This window comes from Squalius cephalus, assembly GCF_949319135.1.
Source record: "Squalius cephalus genome assembly, chromosome: 16".
NCBI lineage: Eukaryota > Metazoa > Chordata > Actinopteri > Cypriniformes > Leuciscidae > Squalius > Squalius cephalus.
In genome coordinates, this window is record NC_137137.1 from 25,666,566 (window position 1) to 25,687,937 (window position 21,372).

The 21,372-nt window shown below is 37.6% G+C and overlaps 1 protein-coding gene across 3 annotated transcripts; it reads left to right on the forward strand.

Moving 5' to 3' along the window:
- The first annotated feature begins 472 nt into the window (after positions 1 to 472).
- tti2 (TELO2 interacting protein 2) lies at positions 473 to 19,884 on the forward strand. Of its 3 annotated transcripts, none has more exons than XM_079896408.1 (8): positions 473 to 531; positions 704 to 1,354; positions 7,550 to 7,736; positions 18,005 to 18,097; positions 18,192 to 18,376; positions 18,845 to 18,988; positions 19,159 to 19,315; positions 19,623 to 19,884. In XM_079896408.1, the coding sequence occupies exons 2-8, from the start codon at positions 723 to 725 to the stop codon at positions 19,710 to 19,712; spliced, it is 1,488 nt and encodes a 495-aa protein (XP_079752534.1). In that variant the 5' UTR covers positions 473 to 531; positions 704 to 722; the 3' UTR covers positions 19,713 to 19,884. The 3 variants fall into 3 exon arrangements, 2 of the variants coding, with proteins under 2 accessions (XP_079752534.1, XP_079752535.1); XM_079896409.1 differs by having other exon boundaries at positions 500 to 525; XR_013823833.1 differs by having other exon boundaries at positions 495 to 1,354; positions 18,845 to 19,025; positions 19,623 to 19,873.
- The last annotated feature ends 1,488 nt before the right edge of the window (positions 19,885 to 21,372 follow it).

Below are 21,372 nucleotides of genomic sequence, written 5' to 3' on the forward strand. Positions count from 1 at the left end.
AAACCCCACTAAAGCTGCCTTTATCTATTATAAATATAAAATATAAATATAAATATCTCTACAGTATAATAGATCAGTGGAGCAAACACAAACTTTCCATGTCCCTTTAGGGGCAAAATAGTTAGATTTCATGGTGATTATTATATTAGATAATAAAGGGGCCTTTTATTTCTTTAACATTAAAATATGTGCAATTCGTTTTTAAAGATATAGCCTACTTAAGACGGTTTCATAAATAATGAAATAATTTAGTAGGCTATGAGATGGGATGATGAAATTTATTAACAGTTTATTTGACTGTAAGTAAATAATCAGTAAAATCTTACAGAAAAATCACCTATAGCATTAGAAAAAGCCACAAGTGATAACTAATATCACCTTTTTTATTTTAAGTGCCTTACTTAGCTTGGATATGTCTTTTCAACATGGGAACTTTTATAGTATGGGTCGAGTTTCTGAGGAAATATTTAATGGTTGCACTTAAACAACCCACTGCTGCCATAAAATAGATCGAGTCGAAGTGATGTATGGGTAAATAATTTTGATGTTTTATAGTACATAGAGTAAGACTAAATCATTTAAATGATTCAAAAAAATAATAATAATACATGCTAGAGGTGTTAAGACTGTTATAGAAAGCATAGGTCTTGAGCTACTATTAACGCTTTTGCCATATGATCTTCATATTTCTCTACACGGATAGCTGAATTTAAAACAACGCAATGGATGTGGCACACGTTCTTCGGGAGATGAAAATCGGAGACACATCGGGTTCCTGCTCTGTTCTTGCTGCTTTGAGCCACATTCGTGAGCATTTCGAGTTGGAAGAAGCACATGAGAACCGCGCGGGCATCTTGGAAGACACAGCAGAGCTGCTCGCAAACGCTCGTCTTTCCTGGCTCTTTCCTGAAGGGAACACTGATTTACGAGGCCAGTATTTGGGCTTAGTGAACTCATTTACCCGTTACGCTGCCCTTCCAGTATGTGACACAGACAGCGGCACTTTACCTGCTAAGAATTACGAGGACATACCGGCCAAAGCTCAGGCTGTTAGTACAGTGCTTCTTGCGTTGTCTCTGCAGATTCAGAAAGCACTGGAGGATCAAAACAGTCCAGCTATCAGGTCTCTAGTTCGCACACTAGCCCCCACCTACTGTATATTCTCCATTACACACTTGCAGGAGCAGCCTTGGACCAGTGCATCCTCCAGAAAAAGAGCTCTGGAACTCTTAACATCAGTAGTGGAAATGACAGGCTGCAGGTCAGTGCAAGAGCTGCTGTCTGGAAAACTTGATGAGGACCAGAAAGGAGTTCTGGGGCCAGTTCTTGACACACTGCTGCCAGAATTAACCAAGTGAGTTTCATCACTTGCATCAGTACAAAAGCTCTGCGAAAATTTTTTCCTACTGTGCATGCAGTACATTTAATATCTCATATACGATAAGTCTTAATATACTGTATAGTTTTGTGTACAATTTTCAGTTTTGGGAGTGTGCTTTTAAGAACTTGTTTTGGTAACACATTTTACAGTGTCCTTGTTACATAGCCTATGTTACATTTATTTTATTTATTTTATTTTTAAGTTTATTTGAATAGGGACAAGTATGTTACATAAGCTCATGTTACATACTACAACATTTTAGCCGAAGCTAATTCTCAATGTTCGTCCCTAGTGGGCCTTTACATAAAATTAAACAATACATAGTTAAAATAATAATACAGTATAACACAATATAAACGCAACGGACAGTCAGTGGTCACATTTCTGACCTCTAATTAAAGAGTCTTTAAGTTTCTGTTTGAAAAGGACCCAGTTTGACTCTCCTTTCAGTTCAGTGGGTAAACAATTCCAGGCTTTAGTGCCTTGTACAGAAAAAGCTGATTGTCCAAATGAAGTATTACATTTCGGGATCTGACAGTTCCCGTTCTGAGCTCCTCTAGTCCTTGAACCCACAGCCCTGAGAGCAACTATGCACTCACTCAAGACCTGTGGGGCTTGCTGATTTAAACATTTATGCATCAGCTTCAACAGAGAAAATTTAGTGAAATTTGCAAAAGATAAAATGTTTAAATTCCTCAGACTAACACAATGATGTGACCTAATGGGCTTCCTATCTAGGATTTTAACCGCTCTGTTATAAATCATTTGAAGTGGCTTAACTGTAGTAACAGTAGCCTGTGACCATGAGCAGATGCAGTAACTCATATGCGAGAAGATCATGGCGTGCATGAAAGTGTGAGCAGCATGAAACGGTAGGTAATCCCTGATCAGTCTGAATGTATAAAGATTTGCTTTGGCTACTCGACAGATTTTTTTTAATATGACTTTCAAATTTAAGTTGAGAGTCAAGTAAGGCCTTTGACCTCTGATACCTGCTGGATCTTATGCCCATTTATCCGTAAATTTTGTTCTTCTGATATGGACTTAAATCTTGAGGCAAAGCAAACAGTCTTGGGGCCCTATCTTGCACCCAGCGCAATTGACTTTGTACACCGACGCATGTATCATTCCTATTTTGCACCCGCGCACAGCGGACTTTTCCCTCCACAGACGCACGTCGGTTAACTAAGAAATACATTTGCGCTCCCCGGGGCGGTTCAGCGCAAAGAGGAGGCGTGTTCCGGCGCAAACGTTCCCTCATGCTATTTTGCAGGTTTAGAAAACAATTCCGCCAACTGACCGAAAAAAACTAGTTTAAAGTCAGTGGCGCGTTGCTATTTTAAGGGCGCATGCTTGGCCAAAATCAATGTAGCGCGTGCACAACGCGCATACACTTTGATTCTCTCATCTACACACAGACGCAGCAGGTTTCATTTTTGCAAATCATAGCCTACATTATTACGATAGATAGATAGATAGATAGATAGATAGATAGATAGACAGTTTATTATAAAAGCATACATCTAGCATACACATTTACCCAAATTATCATACGCCTGTTTAACCAAAGTTAATTTGGGTGTTTCTCCATCCTCAACGTCCCTGACGAGAACGTCGGCCTCCTCGGCTGTGAACCGCTCCTCGCGTGCGTCTGGCAAATCCGCCGTTATAATAGGAATCCGCTATAGAACAAGCGCGCCTGCTCTTAAAGGGAATGTTGCTCTGATTGGTTTATTTCACGTTACGCCCAACCACACCTATGAATAATGAAGCTACTTCAGACCAACCCATTTTAGATTTGCGTCCAAGACCCGCCCACAAAGTTACTTGCGTTTTGCGCTTGATACTTGCGTTTCAGATCGTTAAAATAGGGCCCATAGTCTTTTTAACATTCAATGTCAGACCTGCATTTTGAAACCACACCACCACAGTTTGCAGGTATTTTGCCAGTTCATCAGAAACTGCATGCACACTTTTCCCTCGCACATAAACCACTGCATCGTCAGCGTACATTTGAAATCCTGCTGTAGGACATGAGTCTGGCAGATCATTAATATACAGTGTAAAAAGCAGGTACTTACCATTGTAATAACAGTAAATTATGCATAATTACATGCAACTAACCCTCAACCAAATCCTAATCCTACCCTAACCCTATAGCAGAGGTCTTCAATCCTGCTCCTGGAGGGTCACTGTCCTGCAGAGTTTAGTTCCAACCTGCTTCAGCACACCTGCCTTTGAATATTCAAGCGATTCTGAAGAGTTTGATGAGCTGATTCAGGTGTGTTTGATTAGGGTTGGAACTAAACTTTGCAGGACAGTGGCCCTCCAGGAGCAGGATTGAAGACCTCTGCCCTATAGTAAGAACATGTAGGCTAATAATATTAATAATATTAATGCTTAATATTACTCAGTACTTATAACTACACTGTAACAATGACACCTTAAAATAAAGTGTAACCTTTGTTTTTTTAGCATCAACTGTGAAGTATCAAGGAATTTTAAGAATTGTTTTCCAATCCTAAAATCGTCTAAATTATTTAAATAGTAAAAACATGGTAAAATATAAATGGTTTTTTTTTCTTATGTTTTCTTAAAGCTACACTGTGTGATTTTTACCCCCATCTAGCGGTGAAACTGTATATGACTACCCAGTGAATATTAGTTTCCGTTCCTCTCAATTCCGAGGGCGTTTTAACTCCTACGGTGGCCGTATTATTCCAAGATTAACATGGCTTCCAGTTATCGACTTCGTCCATGACAATAATAAACAATACGTCTAAAATGAATAAAACTACAGGACAGATGTCAGGAGGTAAACGTCACCCTTGGAATCGGCTATCCCAGCATAATCAGATTAGGCTGTTACAATGTGTACAAAGTAAAAGCAATTAAAAATAACTAAAATTTACAGTGTCCTTTTTTTTATATAGCTTAAAAAATTGCGCCTTTAAAACTATTCATTACCTGTGATCCGTCGCAGCACAGATTTATGTTACAAGGTAAACAATACTTTTTCACCATTGACGCGAGGATGAAGTTATACTAGAGGTCGTTCTGGCGTTATGCACAACCATGCTATGGTTAGACAAGCAACTATAAAACTTCGAATTTACACAAATTAATTACAACAGGCTGAATTACCTGTCGAGAAGAAAGCAGGCAACCTCGGCGTCCGTTTTAAAATCTTTTCTCCTCATGAGCTCTTTCCATCTGGGAAAAGTTACTCCAATATTGACTATGGTCTTGCTGATTTGTCTGTCGCGTTGACGTTTTAATTCTCTCTTTCAAATGTTCAAAACACACACACACACACACACACACACACCACACTATCTTTCAAATCTGCCAGCACTCGCGAGCTCGCGAGTAATCTTCCCCTCGCATTCGTCACGGTGTCACTGAGTGAAAAACGCAAAAGGCGAAGCTTGAATTTACAGGTGTGTCCCTCTTTGGCTAATGTAGTTTCAAGATGGAGGGGAAACATGGCGACCGGCATTCGAACCCATAGACATAGCTCTCGAACCCCTCACCCGTATGTACTTTCAATGGCAGATTATAAACTTAAGAGAATACTTTATTACTTGAAAGAAGTAAATATACATTAATGAGCACATATATTTTTTAAAGAACTAAGTGTTTTTTGCTAAGAATCAACTAAAAAAGTTACACAGTGTAGCTTTAACTCAAAAATATTTGATTAATAATATTAAATTAATGTTTTGGTAGCACTTTATTTTAGTCCTTTTCCCCATGTATACATAATATGTATTCATTATAGCAATTACAATAACTGGGTTATAACTAGTTACTAATCCTGAACCTACCCCTAAACCTAACCTTAACTCATGTAGTTACCTTATATTACTAGTACTTTCTTGGGTAAGTACACTGTAAGTACACATACTGTAAAATAAAGTGTAACTAATATCTTTTTTTAATTATCTCAAAAATATTCCATCAGCTAGATAGTGGTCTTTTTGTATTATTGGTCTTCGAACAACCAATTATTTTAAATAAATTAGTCAAAAAGATTTATTAGAGAATTGGTCTGAATCAAAACAACTTTTTATAATCCATATCCAGTAATCACAAATGACAGAAAACATTGTGGAACAATCATAGGAATTCATTGGTCAAAAAGTCAAGTCACCTTTATTTATAGTGTTTTACAGGTTGTTTCAAAGCAGCTTTACAAAAATAAACAGGAAAATAACAATCAATGATTAAAAATAAAATTCTGCCGTAAAGCAGCTCTAAAAAGATAAGTGTCATTATTCAACTCAAGTCAGTTCAGTGTTGATTCAGTTCAGTTCAATAATTGTGTAAATTCATGAAATGAGTTCAATTCAACTATAAGTAGCTCCACAGAAGACAAAAATGTTGTTATTCAGCTCGATTCAGACCAATGTCGGACCAAAACAAAGTCGATTCAGCTTTTAAGCAGCTCTGCAGGAGACAATAGTGTCATGATCCAGCTCAATTCAGTGTGTGTCAGTAATCTCAGTACAGTCAAGTCAGTAATATTACTGAATATTAAGTGTCTTTTAAACTCCAACTAAGAAAGCCGGAGGCAACTGGCAAAGAACCCAAACTCCACCAGGTCACAGAAATTGAGAAAAAACCTTGTATGCTAGCATGTTAAAATGTATAATTTAATTGCATAGCACATATTTAGAGCTGCTTCAGCAGGGCTCAGTGCTGAGGATTGGGTCAGTGGTTCAAATGTTTAGACAGCAATGAAATATCACAATACTCTATTCCAATTTTGATTCTACAGCAAAAACTACTAGCCTAATTATTGTAAATTTTAAAACAAAGACTTTATTCAAATGATGTGCCTGAAAACTACTGTTATCTACCTGAAAAAACAACAACTTTGTTCTATTGTATTTATTTGTGCTATTTGTAATTTGATTATTTGTTCTTATTATATTACTGACTGCTTACTTGTCTTAAAAAATGTTTTAAATTTACAATAAGATTCATCTATATTTAATTTATACAGTGATGAATATGTAGTGTTATTTCACATTTGATTACTTTATTATAACTGTATAAATTAAATATAGATGAATCTTTATAAAGTTACAATAGTAATCAGTTGTGATTACTTTGTCTTTTGCAATTTGATTAACAGTAAAAAGCAGCTGTCACAGCAGCAGGTTTATTAGGCTGATGTCCCTTTAAGACTGAAATGCAGGGATCCAATATAGCCTTCCCTACTTATAACCAACTATGTTTACCAGGATACTCGCCAAGACGGACGTTTTACATAATTTTGTGTGAATTTGTGAAAGAGAGTTTAATTCAGTATTTATACACTGTTTGAGGTAGCTTTCAGGGCGTGCACTTCGGATGTTTGCGTTCTTAAAACTTCTTCACTTGCATACGTCCTGAATTAATGTGAGGAACCACTGGCTATAAATAAATCACGTAACAGTTTATGTTTTACTTACATTTACAATTTAGTTTTAATCCAAATGATGCATGCATGCTGAGTGAACAATCAGCAATCAAGAGCATGCAACAGAAGTATTCTCTCTCTCTCTCTTTCTCTCTCTCTCTCTCTCTCTCTCTCTCTCTCTCTCTCTCTCTCTCGTCAGTTAATGTTAGTAATTCATGCCTCGTTTTACTTTTTTTGCCATTTACATATCCGACCGAACTTCCACTGATGTCTGTGAAAAAGGGATGTGCTCGACAAGCTCGCGCATCACGCACCACAGCTATATAGGTGGCGTTACTAAATTTTGTTTAATATTTCACTAATAGATACATTTACTTCACAGACAGTCTTCTCTTTTATCCCCATCATACTCTCTGTTTCTTTGTCTGGACACAAACACTGTGCACACGCTGTGTGGTATCGGTTGTTAATATCGGAACATTTTTATGAGTACGAGCGCAGTATCGGGCCCTATACCGATACTGGTATCGGATCATCCCTAATTTTGTCTGTAGTAAACATTCAGATATAGAAAAGAGTGTTAGTCATGTTAATTTTCTTGTCATTGTGTAAATGACCAAGTTACAATTAAAAAAGCTTAACCGGAGCATATTTCTGAAAGTCTGCTATTCTTTTTTAAATTACAACACAGAAATGACCCAAGAGCACATAATAATAATATGGTATTAAATGCACTCAAGCATGTCCTTTATTCTGTTCAGGGAGAGCTGGAAGCGTAACCAGGCTGTGAAGCATGTGTTTTCATGGATGCTGGTTCAGGTTGGACGACCCTGTTTAACAGAGTATTTGGAGAAGGTGTTTCCGCCGTCTTTGCTTATGTCTGATGATTATTGCACAGAAAACAAAGTATTGGGTGTGCACTGCCTGCATCACATTGTTCTCAATGTGGTAAGTCATTTTTGTAAATATTTTGTCACCACAACTGTCTTTTTATGCAAAAAATGTTCCAGAATGTAAATCTGCCTACAGAGTAGCCAAGTCAAGTCAAGTCATCTTCATTTATATAGCGCTTTTAACAATGTAGATTGTTTCAAAGCAGCTTTACAGAGATAAGCGTATAATTTAAGGTAACAGAGATTGTTCTGGCTTTAGGCTATAGCAGAGTTAAGTTATTTTCCATCTAAAGCTAGTTTTGATTGATTTGCTTCCATCGCAACGATCATTTGTTATTAAACCAGGGGCCGCTAAGACGACACCATTCCCTCTACACAGACTTTAAACGCGAACCTGTGAGAAACGCTGATGGCGTTCACATGCGCATTTAGAATGGGTTCTATAGTTATGTGCATTTGAAAATACGCAGGTTTGGAATTCCCTACAAGCCAAGCCTAAACAAAGTACTTGTCTTTCCTTATAAATTTTGATAAAGAATTTTATTTTATGTTGTTGCTTTGGGGTAGGAACGCGAAACGAGTTTTCCCGACAACGCCTTATCTGTATAGTGGTAGAGGGATCCTCCATAGGGAGAGACTAGTTGGCACTTCAGCACTGCGTTGTCATCGGTCCAGGCGAAGGTCCTTCGTCAGATCTGGATCAGTAGCATTATAAGGCATTATAAAATGCAACATTAATGATTTCTAGAATTACCTTCTCCATTCACATTCAAGTAAGCTCTCTGAAATAAGTTGATGGCAGAGGAGTAATGTTAAATATGCTTGTAATTCAATAAATAGTGAACATTTTACAGCTGTTCATGTACCCTTAAAGATTGTTGTGTCTCTGAATTTTAATCACTTTAGGGTCAAATCAACCATATTTCTGAAACTTCCCTGAAGTTTCAAATTTTTGATTTTGTCAATATTTTTTCTGAAGAAAGACAAATATAAATAGTGATTAAAGCCAAAAGAAAATATTAAATGCAAAATGACAATTTTCACCTGAGATTTGGAGACAAATTACAGAGGGGTAAAAATGACTTCAGAAAGATGGCAGCATCATTTTATTTTTACACAGAGATTGGTAGGTCTATTAGGAATGTCTGTTTACTTTAGATTCTACAATCTTTTTACAATCTTTGTTGCATTATATGCCAACGGTTCAAAAATGGGAAAAAGCACATCTTGTGTTTTTTGCCTGTAACCCCAGAAGTATTAAAGATATCTTAATTACCTTTTAGATTCTGTTTTTTAACAAACATTTTTTTTAGTTATCTTCACTTTAAAGGGCCTATATGGTTAAAACCCAGAGATATGCAGTTCTTAGTGCGGTTCCAGGAGTCAATTGGTAAATTTGACACATTTCTAGTGGTTGAAAAGCAAATTTGGGTCACTTTGCATACAGCTGATACTTTCTTCTTTTAAAGAGGAATAGCAAAGAATATACCTGTCTGAGTGCCAAGAAACTCTTTTTCCAAAGTTTGCGTGCCTGTGTACCAATTTTCAATGGTCGAAAATCAAATATGGTTCACTTTTATATGCAACTGATACTTATTCCATTTAAAGGGGAATGTCTGAAGAATAAATAGTTTAAACTAGAAATGATCTTGTCAAGTCAAGTCATCTTCATTTCTATAGCGCTTTTAACAATGTAGATTGTTTCAAAGCAGCTTTGAAGAGATAAACGTATAATTTAAGGTAACAGAGAATGTTTTGGCTTTATAGCGGTTCTTTAATAAAGTTATTTTCCAGCTAAAGTTAATTTTGATTGATTCGCTTCCGTCGCAACGATCATTTGTTATTAAATTAGGGGCCGCCAAGAAGACACCATTCTCTCTACACAAACTTTAAATGCGATCCTGTGAGAAACGCTGATGGTGTTCACATGCACATTAAGAATTGGTTCTATAGTTATGTGCGTTTGAATATATGTGTGCAGGTTTGTTATTCCCTACAAACCAAGCCTAAACAAATTACTGGTGTTTCCTTATAGTTTTGATTCAGAATTTTATTTTATTTTATCAATTCGGGGTAGATACGCAAATTGAGTTTTCCCGACGACGCTTTATCTGTAGAGTGGGAAAGGGATCCTCCATAGGGAGAGACTAGTTGGCACTTCAGCACTGCGTTGTCATCGGTCCAGGCGAAGGTCCTTTGTCAGATCTGGATACGGCCTGGATCCGGCAGGCTGCGGGAAGACCTTGGGATAAACAAAGACACTAAAATTAGCGTAGATGTCATTCTTCTCATGATGTAACAAGTACATCAGGATTTATGGGAAGTGTTCCCGGTTCCAGCTGACCTAATCTATGCAACCTAACACTGAATTATAGAAGTCTATAATGTATTATGTGAATGCTATGTCAAAGAGATGTGTCTTTAATCTAGCTTTGAACTGACAGAGTGTGTCTGCTTCCCGGACAATGTTAGGAAGATTGTTCCAAAGTTTTGTTGCTAAATAGGAAAAGGATCTACCCCCAGCAGTCGATTTTGATATTCTAGGTATTATCAACTGGCCGGAATTTTGAGATCGCAATAGACGTGAAGGACTATAATGCGTTAAGAGCTCGCTCAAGTACTGCGAAGCTAAACCATTTAGTGCTTTGTAAGTCATCAGCAATATTTTAAAATTGATGCAATGTTTAATAGGGAGCCAGTGCAGTTTTGACAGAACTGGGCTAATATGGTCATACTTCCTGGTTCTGGTAAGAACTCGAGCTGCTGCGTTTTGAACTAGCTGTAGTTTGTTTATTAAGCATGCAGGGCAACCACCCAGTAGAGCATTACAATAATCTAGCATTGATGTCATGAAAGCATGAACTAATTGTTCCGCATTTGTCAATGAGAGCATATGACGTAATTTAGATATATTTTTAAGATGGAAAAATGTGGTTTTACAGATACTAGACACGTGACTTTCAAGTCAAGTCAAGTCAAGTCATCTTCATTTATATAGCGCTTTTAACAATGTAGATTGCTTCAAAGCAGCTTTACAGAGATAAGCGTATAATTTAAGGTAACAGAGATTGTTTTGGCTTTATAGCAGAGTTAAGTTATTTCCATCTAAAGTTAGTTTTGATTGATTTGCTTCCGTCGCAACGATCATTTGTTATTAAATTAGGGGCCGCTAAGACGACACCATTCCCTCTACACAGACTTTAAACGCGAACCTGTGAGAAACGCTGATGGCGTTCACATGCGCATTTAGAATGGGTTCTATAGTTATGTGCGTTTGAATATACGCAGGTTTGGAATTCCCTACAAGCCAAGCCTAAACAAAGTACTTGTCTTTCCTTATAAATTTTGATAAAGAATTTTATTTTATTTTGATGCTTTGGGGTAGGAACGCGAAACGAATTTTCCCGACAACGCCTTATCTGTATAGTGGTAGTGGGATCCTCCATAGGGAGAGACTAGTTGGCACTTCAGCACTGCGTTGTCATCGGTCCAGGCGAAGGTCCTTCGTCAGATCTGGATACGGCCTGGATCCGGCAGGCTGCAGGAAAACCTCGGGATAAACACAGACACTAAAATTAGCGTAGATGCCATTCTTCTCATGATGTAACGAGTACATCAGGATTTTTGGGAAGTGTTCCCGGTTCCGGCTGACCTAATATATGCAGCCTAACATTTAAATTATAGAAGTCTATAATGTATTATGTGAAAGCTAGGTCAAAGAGATGTGTCTTTAATCTGGCTTTGAACTGACAGAGTGTGTCTGCTTCCCGGACAATGGTAGGAAGACTGTTCCAGAGTTTTGGTGCTAAATAGGAAAAGGATCTACCGCCAGCAGTCGATTTTGATATTCTCGGTATTAGTAACTGGCCGGAATTTTGAGATCGCAATAGACGTGACGGACTATAATGCGTTAAGAGCTCGCTCAAGTACTGCGGAGCTAAACCATTTAGTGCTTTGTAAGTGATCAGCAATATTTTAAAATTGATGCGATGTTTAATAGGGAGCCAATGCAGTTTTGACAGAACCGGGCTAATATGGTCATACTTCCTGGTTCTGGTAAGAACTCGAGCTGCTGCGTTTTGAACCAGCTGTAGTTTGTTTATTAAGCGTGCAGGGCAACCACCCAGTAGAGCATTACAATAATCTAGCCTTGAGGTCATGAACGCATGAACTAATTGTTCCGCATTTGTCAATGAGAGCATATGGCGTAATTTAGATATATTTTTAAGATGGAAAAATGCAGTTTTACAGATACTAGACACGTGACTTTCAAATGAAAGATTGGTATCAAAGAGCACACCCAGGTTCCTAACCGACGACGAAGACTTAACAGAGCAGCCATCAAGTGTTAGACAGTATTCTAGGTTATTACGAGAGGAAGTTTTTTGTCCAATAATTAGAATCTCTGTTTTTTCAGAATTTAGAAGTAGGAAATTACGAGTCATCCAATTTTTTATATCAGCTATGCATTCTGTTAATTTAGTGAATTGGTAAGTTTCGTTAGGTTTTGAAGAAATATAGAGCTGAGTATCGTCGGCATAACAGTGGAAGCTAATTCCATGTTTCCTATTAATGATATCTCCTAATGGTAGCATGTACAGAGTGAACAGCAGCGGTCCTAGTACTGAGCCTTGTGGTACACCATACTGAACTTGTGATCGATGAGACATCTCCTCATTTACTGCTACAAATTGATAACGGTCAGATAAGTATAATTTAAACCATGCTAGTGCAATTCCACTAGTGCCAACATAGTTTTCTAGTCTATTTAAAAGAATGTTGTGGTCAATGGTGTCAAACGCAGCACTAAGATCGAGTAACACTAATAGAGAGATACAACCACGATCGGATGATAAGAGCAAATCATTTGTGACTCTAACAAGAGCAGTCTCAGTACTATGGTACGGTCTAAATCCTGACTGAAAATCCTCGCAGATATCATTTCTTTCTAAAAAGGAACACAGTTGTGAAGATACTGCCTTTTCTAGTATCTTTGACAGAAAAGGTAGATTCGAGATCGGCCTGTAATTGACTAATTCTGTAGGATCAAGTTGCGTTTTTTTAACAAGAGGTTTAATCATAGCCAGCTTAAAGTTTTTTGGTACGTATCCTAGAGACAAAGACGAATTAATGATATTAAGAAGAGGATCTATGACCTCTGGAAGCATCTCTTTCAGTAGCTTAGTCGGTATAGGGTCTAACATACATGTTGTCGATTTAGATGATTTAACGAGTTTAGTAAATTCTTCCTCTCCTATAGCAACGAATGAATCAAATTTTTCCTCAGGGAGACTACAATGCACTGCCTGATGCGATACTGTAGTAGACGGTTGCATAGTTATAATTTTGTCCCTGATATTATCAATCTTATAAGTGAAGAAGTTCATAAAATCATTACTGCTGTGCTGCTTGGAAACTTCTGTGTTTGAAGCTTTCTTTTTCGTTAGGTTAGCCACTGTTTCAAATAAAAACCTAGGATTATGTTTATTTTCTTCTAATAGGGTTGAAAAATAAGCAGATCTAGCAGCTTTTAAAGCCTCTCTGTATGCAATCGAGCTCTCTTTCCATGAAATGCGAAATACCTCTAGTTTTGTTTTCTTCCAGTTGCGCTCCATTTTTCTGGCTGCTCTCTTAAGGGCCTGAGTGTGCTCGTTGTACCACGGCGTTGGATTATTTTCTTTAATCTTCTTTAAGCGCAAAGGAGCAACTGTGTCTAAAGTGCTGGAAAAGAGAGTTAAAAGTTTCTGTTGCAATATCAAGTTCTTCTAAGCTATCCGGGATGCTAAGATGATGAAACTGATTAGGAAGATTATTGATAAAGCAATCTTTATTGGCAGAAGTGATAGGTCTAACATATTTGAAACACGGAGTCGGCTTTGCAGCCTTGGCTAAATGTAATTTACACGAGACTAGATAATGATCTGAGATGTCATCGCTCTGCTGCAGAATTTCAACGGCATCAACATCTATTCCATGTGATAATATTAGATCTAGAGTATGATTACGACGATGAGTAGGTCCTGACACGTGTTGTCTAACTCCAATTGAGTTTACAATGTCTTTAAATGCCAAACCCAATGCATCTTTTTCATTATCGATGTGTATATTAAAATCACCAACAATTAGTACTTTATCTGCAGCCAATACTAACTCTGATAGAAAGTCCGCAAATTCTTTGATAAAGTCTGTATGGTGCCCTGGTGGCCTGTATACAGTAGCCAGCACAAATCTCAAACGTGATTTATCATTTATACTATATATTTTTACATTAAGCACTAACACTTCAAAAGAATTATATTTAAAACTTGATTTCTTAGTGGTTTTGAAAATATTACTATAAATTACAGCAACACCACCCCCTTTGCGTTTCAGACGAGGCTCATGTTTATAAGAGTAATCTTGCGGGGTGGACTCATTTAAAGTAATGTAATCGTTTGGTTTTAGGGTTGTCAAACACAGCACATCTAGGTTATTATCTGAAATCATATCATTAACAATGAGTGCTTTTGAAGTAAGCGATCGAATATTCAGCAACCCAAGCTTTAGCATTTGCTCATCTGTATTATAGCTGTTTTTTATTTGTTGAACATCAATTAAATTTTTAACCTTAGATGGGTTTAAACGTTTTTTGGATTTCCAAATTCGGGGAACAGACACAGTCTCTATATGATGATAGCTAGGTGAAAGAGGCTCTATGTGATGGGATTTATCTGACCTGGGTGACGCGAGGCCGCTATGGAATGCCAAAGCTGCCAATATTAAAAATAAATAAATACATAAATAAATATACAAATAAATGTAAAAAAAAAAAAATATATATATATATATATATATAAATAAATATACATAGAAAAGCAAAAAACCGAAAATAAATAATTATTTATACATTTATTTCCTTATTTATGTATATATTTATTTTTTCCATATTTATTTATTTATTTATTTATACATTTATTCATTTCTACATGTATTTATTTATACATTTATTTATTTTTACATTTATTTATTTCTACATTTATGTATTTATACATTTATTTATTTCTTCATTTATTTCTTCCTACATTTCTTCCTGCGTAGGGTAATGAGGAGGGCGTGGTTTACCTCAGACATAGCAATCGAGCTCAGAGTAAGCGAAGGCGAAGAGTTGAGGCCACAGTGACACCCTGTGGCGAAATACAATAAGTATAGCTCACTGACGTTGATACGGTCTGTGACTGCGAGGTATATGGTCAAAATCCTAAATCTTACTGTGTGACATGGATAGGCTACTCTTTATTCCGGACATGACCGTAGGCGTAGAACATCGTTTGGTCTGGATTTGTAAAATGTCCTGGGCTAACAAATATGAAACAGGGACTCTGAAACGGAAGCGCTTGATATTTTCCATTTTTTGGTCAGAACTCACGGAAAGGAAGGAAGCAGGGCACATATAGGCTACAGTGATGTCGACGCAAGCATATTGACCAATGCTTTTGAAACGAGACCATTGCATTTTAATGTAGCCTAATTTCCAAAAACAATACTGACAGCAACAGAAACATTTTTTTTATTCTATTAAGCGGTGGTAGTCTTTAGCCTACCTCCATAAACTCATGTCCAGGGGCAACCTTATTAAATGTATGAACGTCACATTAATCCACATCGATAAATTCAGTTAGAGGATAAGACTGTAGGGCAGTTAGCCTACCACTAAAATCCAACCAGAGCTTCATCAGAGCCATCAATACAGAAGAGATCTTAATGCATTTACACAGCAATTAGCCTACAAGTGCATAAAAATATTGTGAAGTGTTTTACATTTTGAAGACATAAATATGACATGATGGAATCAGTGAGCTATACTTATTGTATTTCGCCACAGGGTGTCACTGTGGCCTCAACCCTTTGCCTTCGCTTACTCTGAGCTCGATTGCTATGTCTGAGGTAAACCACGCCCTCCTCATTACCCTACGCAGGAAGAAATGTAGGAAGAAATAAATAAATGAAGAAATAAATAAATGTAGAAATACATAAATGTAGAAATACATAAATGTAGAAATAAATAAATGTAAAAATAAATAAATGTAGAAATAAATAAATGTAGAAATGAATAAATGTAGAAATAAATAAAAGAATAAATAAATAAATATGGAAAAAAAAATATATACATAAATAAGGAAATAAATGTATAAATAATTATTTATTTTCGTTTTTTTGCTTTTCTATGTATATTTATTTATATATTTATTTATTTATTTAATTTTTTTTACATTTATTTGTATATTTATTTATGTATTTATTTATTTTTAATATTGGCAGCTTTGGCATTCCATAGGCCGCTAGCAGACGGTCGGTTTAGCCAGTCTGTCTGCTTCCTGACCTGGTGCCCAATTTGTCATGTTTGAGCTCTAAGACTATGAGCCATATTACTAGAGAGAAGAGCAGCACCATCCCAGGAGGGATGAATACCATCTCTTTTCAACAGGTCAGGTTTGCCCCAAAAACTTTTCCAATTGTCTATGAATTCTATATTATTAAGCGGACACCACTTGGACAGCCAGCGATTCAGTGAACACAATCTACTAACTATCTCATCACTCCTGCGAACAGGAAGGGGGCCAGAGCAAATTACAGTGCTTGACATCGTACTTCAGACACCTCTTTAATATTAATTTTGGTGATCTCCGACTGGCGTAGTCGAACATCATTAGTGCCGACATGAATAATGATCTTAGAGAATTTACGATTAGCATTAGCCAGCACTTTTAAATTTGCTTTGATGTCAGGCGCTCTGGCTCCCGGCAAACATGTGACTATGGTCGCTGGTGTCTCTATTTTCACGTTCCGTGTGATCGAATTACCAATTACTAGGGCACAATCAACAGAATTCTCAGTGGGTGTTTCACTGAGTCGGGCAAATCGATTTGTTATGGTAATCGGAACGGAAGAGTGGTTTTTTGATCTGCGACTAGAGCGATCCCTCACTGTCACCCATTTGCCTGGCTGCTCAGGCACTACTTCAGCTGGAACCGCACCATGTAAAGAGTTCACGCTAGGCGCATCCAAAATAGTATCTAAAGCTCTAGCACTCTTACTATCCTCAATTAAAGTTCGGATGCGTGTCTCTAGTTCTGAAATCTTCTCTGTCAGCCTAACTGACTCCTTGCATTTATCACATATAAATCCTATATTGCCAACAGAGAAGGCTATGCTAAACATGTGACATGAAGTTTCCCTCTATGAAAACAATTGCATAAAACATACCCATCTGAGTACAAAAAAATACACGGAAATGAGGCACATTAACTTGCTTTCAAAAGTGTATTTATACGAATCTATATTTGAATCAGTTTCAGAGATAATTGGAAGAAGGGTTTTTTTCTTCATTTTAACAGCTTCTGAAGCTACCAAGAGTTCAAATATGCAGTATCGTAACTACATTACCGCATTGGCATCCCAATATCTCTGGGATTGAACCATATAGGGCCTTAAAAATGAAATAAAAAATAAAATAAAACATTTAAAAAAAATTGTTTAAGAATTAGAATCTTGAAGGATATTAAGAGATATTTAATGAGTTACAGCCATTCAAACTTTGGGTAAAGAGAATTCATGGCACTCAGACAGGTATATTCTATGCAATTGTGTTAATAGATTTTTGTTTTGTTTGTTTCTTGCATTTTTAGTTTCATCATTATTTACCACTGAAAATGTGTACAATTTAACAATTACTCATGGAGCCGCATTAAGATATCCATATCACTGGGATTGAAGCATATAGGGCCTTTAAAATGAATACAACAAAAGAAAAGTTTGATAAAAACCATAATCTAAAAGGATATTAAGATATCTTTAATACTTCCTGAGTTACAGGGAAGCAAACTTGGGGCAAAAACACAAGTGCTTTTTCCCATTTTTGAACATTGCTATTTAATGCAACAAAGATTTCTAAAGTTGAAAGATTGTTCTAATAGACCTACCAATCTCTGTGTAAAAATAAAATAATGATGCTGCCATCTTTCTAGTGTAATTTTTACCCCTCTGTAATTTGGCTCCAAAACTCAAGTGAAAATTGTCATTTTGACCCCCCTCCACAAAATAGTGGATTAATCATACATTCAAGAAAACATTTATGCTCTCTTCTTTATTTAGACATTTCTTTCAATAGATTTTTTTTTATTAAAATAAATTTTTTAGCTGGGGACCACTTGTTGAGTTGACATGGAATAATGTGCCATGACATTCATAAGAGAGACATCAAACCCTGGAGAACATTATAAGTCATTGTGTTTTTTTAATTGACACAAGTATTTGATGTGTTTATTTGACTTTCTCCTTGCTTAGCCTGGTGCTGATCTGAGGCAGTTCAACAGAGCTCAGGTGGTCTATCATGCCGTATTCAATCACTTACACACATCTGAGGCCACGCTTATACAGGTGATGCTTTCACATGTGTGTACTTGAATGCAGATGTGTGGTTTTCATTTTTAGATGAGGTTATGTATCTCATCTTTTTTTGTATTTTCTTCAGGTTGTGTTGCCCTGCCTTATAGACTTGCTGTCAGTCCTTGAGAAACCTCCAGCCCTTGCAGGTACACGGCGTAAACAAAATCGATTTGACAATATGCTCCGGCACGTCTTGACATACATGGAAATGGAGCACAAGCTTGACCTTCGTCGTGTATATGCCAGAAATCTTGTCTTACTTATTGAGAGGTGAGGATTAAATTATTAAGGTAGCCATCTTGATATTAGTTATTTCAGTAATAGGTTCCTATTATATGCAACACTTGCTAATAGTTGTTGTCAAACATGCGCCTTAGAAATTACTTTCTATTTTGGCTGATGTCATACAGGTTTCTATTGGGTTAGTTCAGCCAAATATGAAAATTCTATCATCATTTACTCACCCTCATGTTGTTCCAAACCCATAAAAATGTTGTTAATAAACAGTATTTTTAATATTTTCTAATCATTCTTGTCCATCCATTGAAAGTTCCCTTTTTTTGTGAGTGACTACAAAAATGTGGGTGAAAATTTCAGTATAATAATTAATAAAAAAAATTCATGCACATTTAGAATATTCTTAGCTAGATTTGCGTATTGTGATAATATTGCTAATCTTTAGATACTTTTATGTTCCAAGTTGTCTGTCATTTATTATTTCATGCTGTTATCTTAAAGGATGGGTATAGTAATTATTCGTCACATGAAAAGGCTGGAGAGGGTGATTGTTGGATATTTGGAAGTCTCGGATGCTCCAGAGGAGAAATGCAGACTGAATATCCTGGAGGCTCTGCAAAAGACTCTACAGATTGCTTGGCCATGGTGACCATCCAAAGCACTATACATCACCAATGCTTCAGTGCGACTACATGAAATTGACTTTTTAATTCAGTTCTGAGATTATTCCACTCTATTCTTGTCTGCTTATTTCAGATGTATTTTTGCTTAATACTCTAAACACAATGTTTTTTTTTTTATATATGTATCTCTAGTATGGAGAAGAGGATGGGTTTGCTAACTCAGAGTCTTCTGAGGTTTCTGGTTGACATCTCATCAGACTCATTACCCACTCAGCTGAAAGAGCACCTCATGACCGAAGCATCCCAATGTTTACTGCTGCTCAACCACTGCTCAAAGGGAAAACTACAGGTGAGAATATCGATTCTTAATTTTGTGAAATCTTGTGATTATAAAAGGACCAACTTCAACCAGAGAAATAAAAACTGTCATCCTGTACTTGTTTCATCATTCAGATAAAAGTTGATGAAAATTAAAAATTATAAACCGTTATATTAATATAAATTTTTAAGCCTAATCTTATTTAAAAGGGACTAATTAGAACTTACTAAGCTTTTATGAGATCTTGTTCTTCTGATAGATATTGCATGCAGTTTCTATATATATTAAATCCAGTTTCCCATTTTCTCCTTGCCTTATTTCTTCTTCTTTTTTTTAGACTCTTCTGAGAGAGGTAGACAGCAGTTGTGTCCCTGACGCTGTGTTGATGTGTATTCAGAAAGTCACTGCAGCACCACTGTGTCAATAAGCTGTAAGCTGGCAATAATACTTGCCCCTTTTTCCATTTATGGAGGTGAAGTTAGCTGAGTTGAATCTGTAATAAAAAATACTGTAATACACTCTGTGTTTGGACTATCCAAGGGAACTGTTTATATATTTGAGAGAGCGTGAGAGAAATAAAATGAAGCTAAAACAACCTGACTTGCGAGTTGATTTCCTCAAGCTTTTTCTCAATTACCTTTTAAATAAACTGTGATGATATTCAAGTTCAAATTAGCAAGGAAGGAAGAAGACAGGGGTCAGCTGAACTGGGACTCTCGTTTTATTCACTTTCAAAATAAACAAAAGAAAAGGTGCGCACACAGCGCGTTCACCATACATCAAGCACAGCCACAAAACACTCAATAATTCAGAATATTAAATCGGCGATCTCTCCCGCGAGGAACAGCCACAGCTCAATTCACGAGGTCCCAGTCCTTCTCTCTCTCGCTCTCTCTCTCACTCCGGTTTATATCCGGTCTCTCCACGCCAATTACTGCAATCAGACACAGGTGTTCATCATCTGCACTTGACCTACTTACTCACCGCTCTGTTCCGTCCTCTCTCTCCCGCTCCAGACTCCGCAAAACCACCCACCGCCCGACTCAGGCCGGGGAGCCATCCGGCCTGCAGCCCCCCCCCCCCCCCCCTCTCCTGGAGAGGAAGTCGGCTATAGCCATCTGTTCACCCGGCCTGTGGATCACCTGAAATTTAAAGGGATGTAAAGCCAGATACCAACGGGTGATCTGCGCGTTGGTATCCTTCATGCGGTGGAGCCATTGCAGGGGAGCGTGGTCCGAACAGAGGGTGAACTCCCGCCCCAGGAGATAATACCGGAGAGTGAGAACGGCCCACCTGATGGCCAAACACTCCTTTTCTATGGTGCTGTACATCGTCTCTCTCTTAGAGAGCTTACGACTGATGTACAGCACCGGCCGCTCTTCACCCTCCACCTCCTGGGACAGTCTGTAGAATAAAAGGGAGAGAAAAGTCAGGAGCATGTAAGAGCGGTCTGCCACACAAAGCAGCCTTTATCTGGGTGAAAGCCTGCTGACACTGCTCCGTCCACTGAACCGTATCTGGTACCTCCTTTTTAGTTAGATCAGTCAGCGGGCTGGCAAGGTCCGAATAATTAGGAACAAACCTTCTATAATATCCCGCTAGCCCCAGGAACTGTCTAACCTCCTTTTTGGTCTTAGGTCTTGGACAAGTTGCAACTGCTGCCGTCTTGTCAATTTGGGGACGCACCTGTCCATGACCCAAGTGGAAACCCAGATATCTGACTTCCACACGCCCAATTGCACACTTCTTCGGATTGGCCGTGAGCCCAGCTCTTCTCAGCGTCTTCAGTACAGCCCGCAAATGCTGCATATGTCGCTGCCAATCACCACTATAGATGATGATATCATCCAGATATGCAGCGGCATATGCAGCGTGCGGCCGGAGAATTCTGTCCATCAGACGCTGAAAGGTCGCTGGAGCCCTGAACAACCCGAACGGAAGTGTAACAAATTGGTGTAATCCGAACGGCGTTGTGAAAGCTGTTTTTTCTTTGGTCATGGGAGACAAGGGGATCTGCCAATAACCCTTGGTTAAGTCCAGTGTCGAATAAAAACGAGCAGTGCCCAGTCGATCAAGCAATTCGTCAA

What these genes read in the sequence shown, in the direction of transcription:
- tti2 (XM_079896408.1), top strand. Translation starts at nt 723, where the DNA reads ATGGATGTGGCACACGTTCTTCGGGAGATGAAAATCGGAGACACATCG. An exon ending in CTTGTCTTACTTATTGAGAG is followed by an intron (nt 18,377 to 18,844) that starts GTGAGGATTAAA and finishes GTTATCTTAAAG; the next exon opens with GATGGGTATAGTAATTATTC. An exon ending in GCTCAAAGGGAAAACTACAG is followed by an intron (nt 19,316 to 19,622) that starts GTGAGAATATCG and finishes TCTTTTTTTTAG; the next exon opens with ACTCTTCTGAGAGAGGTAGA.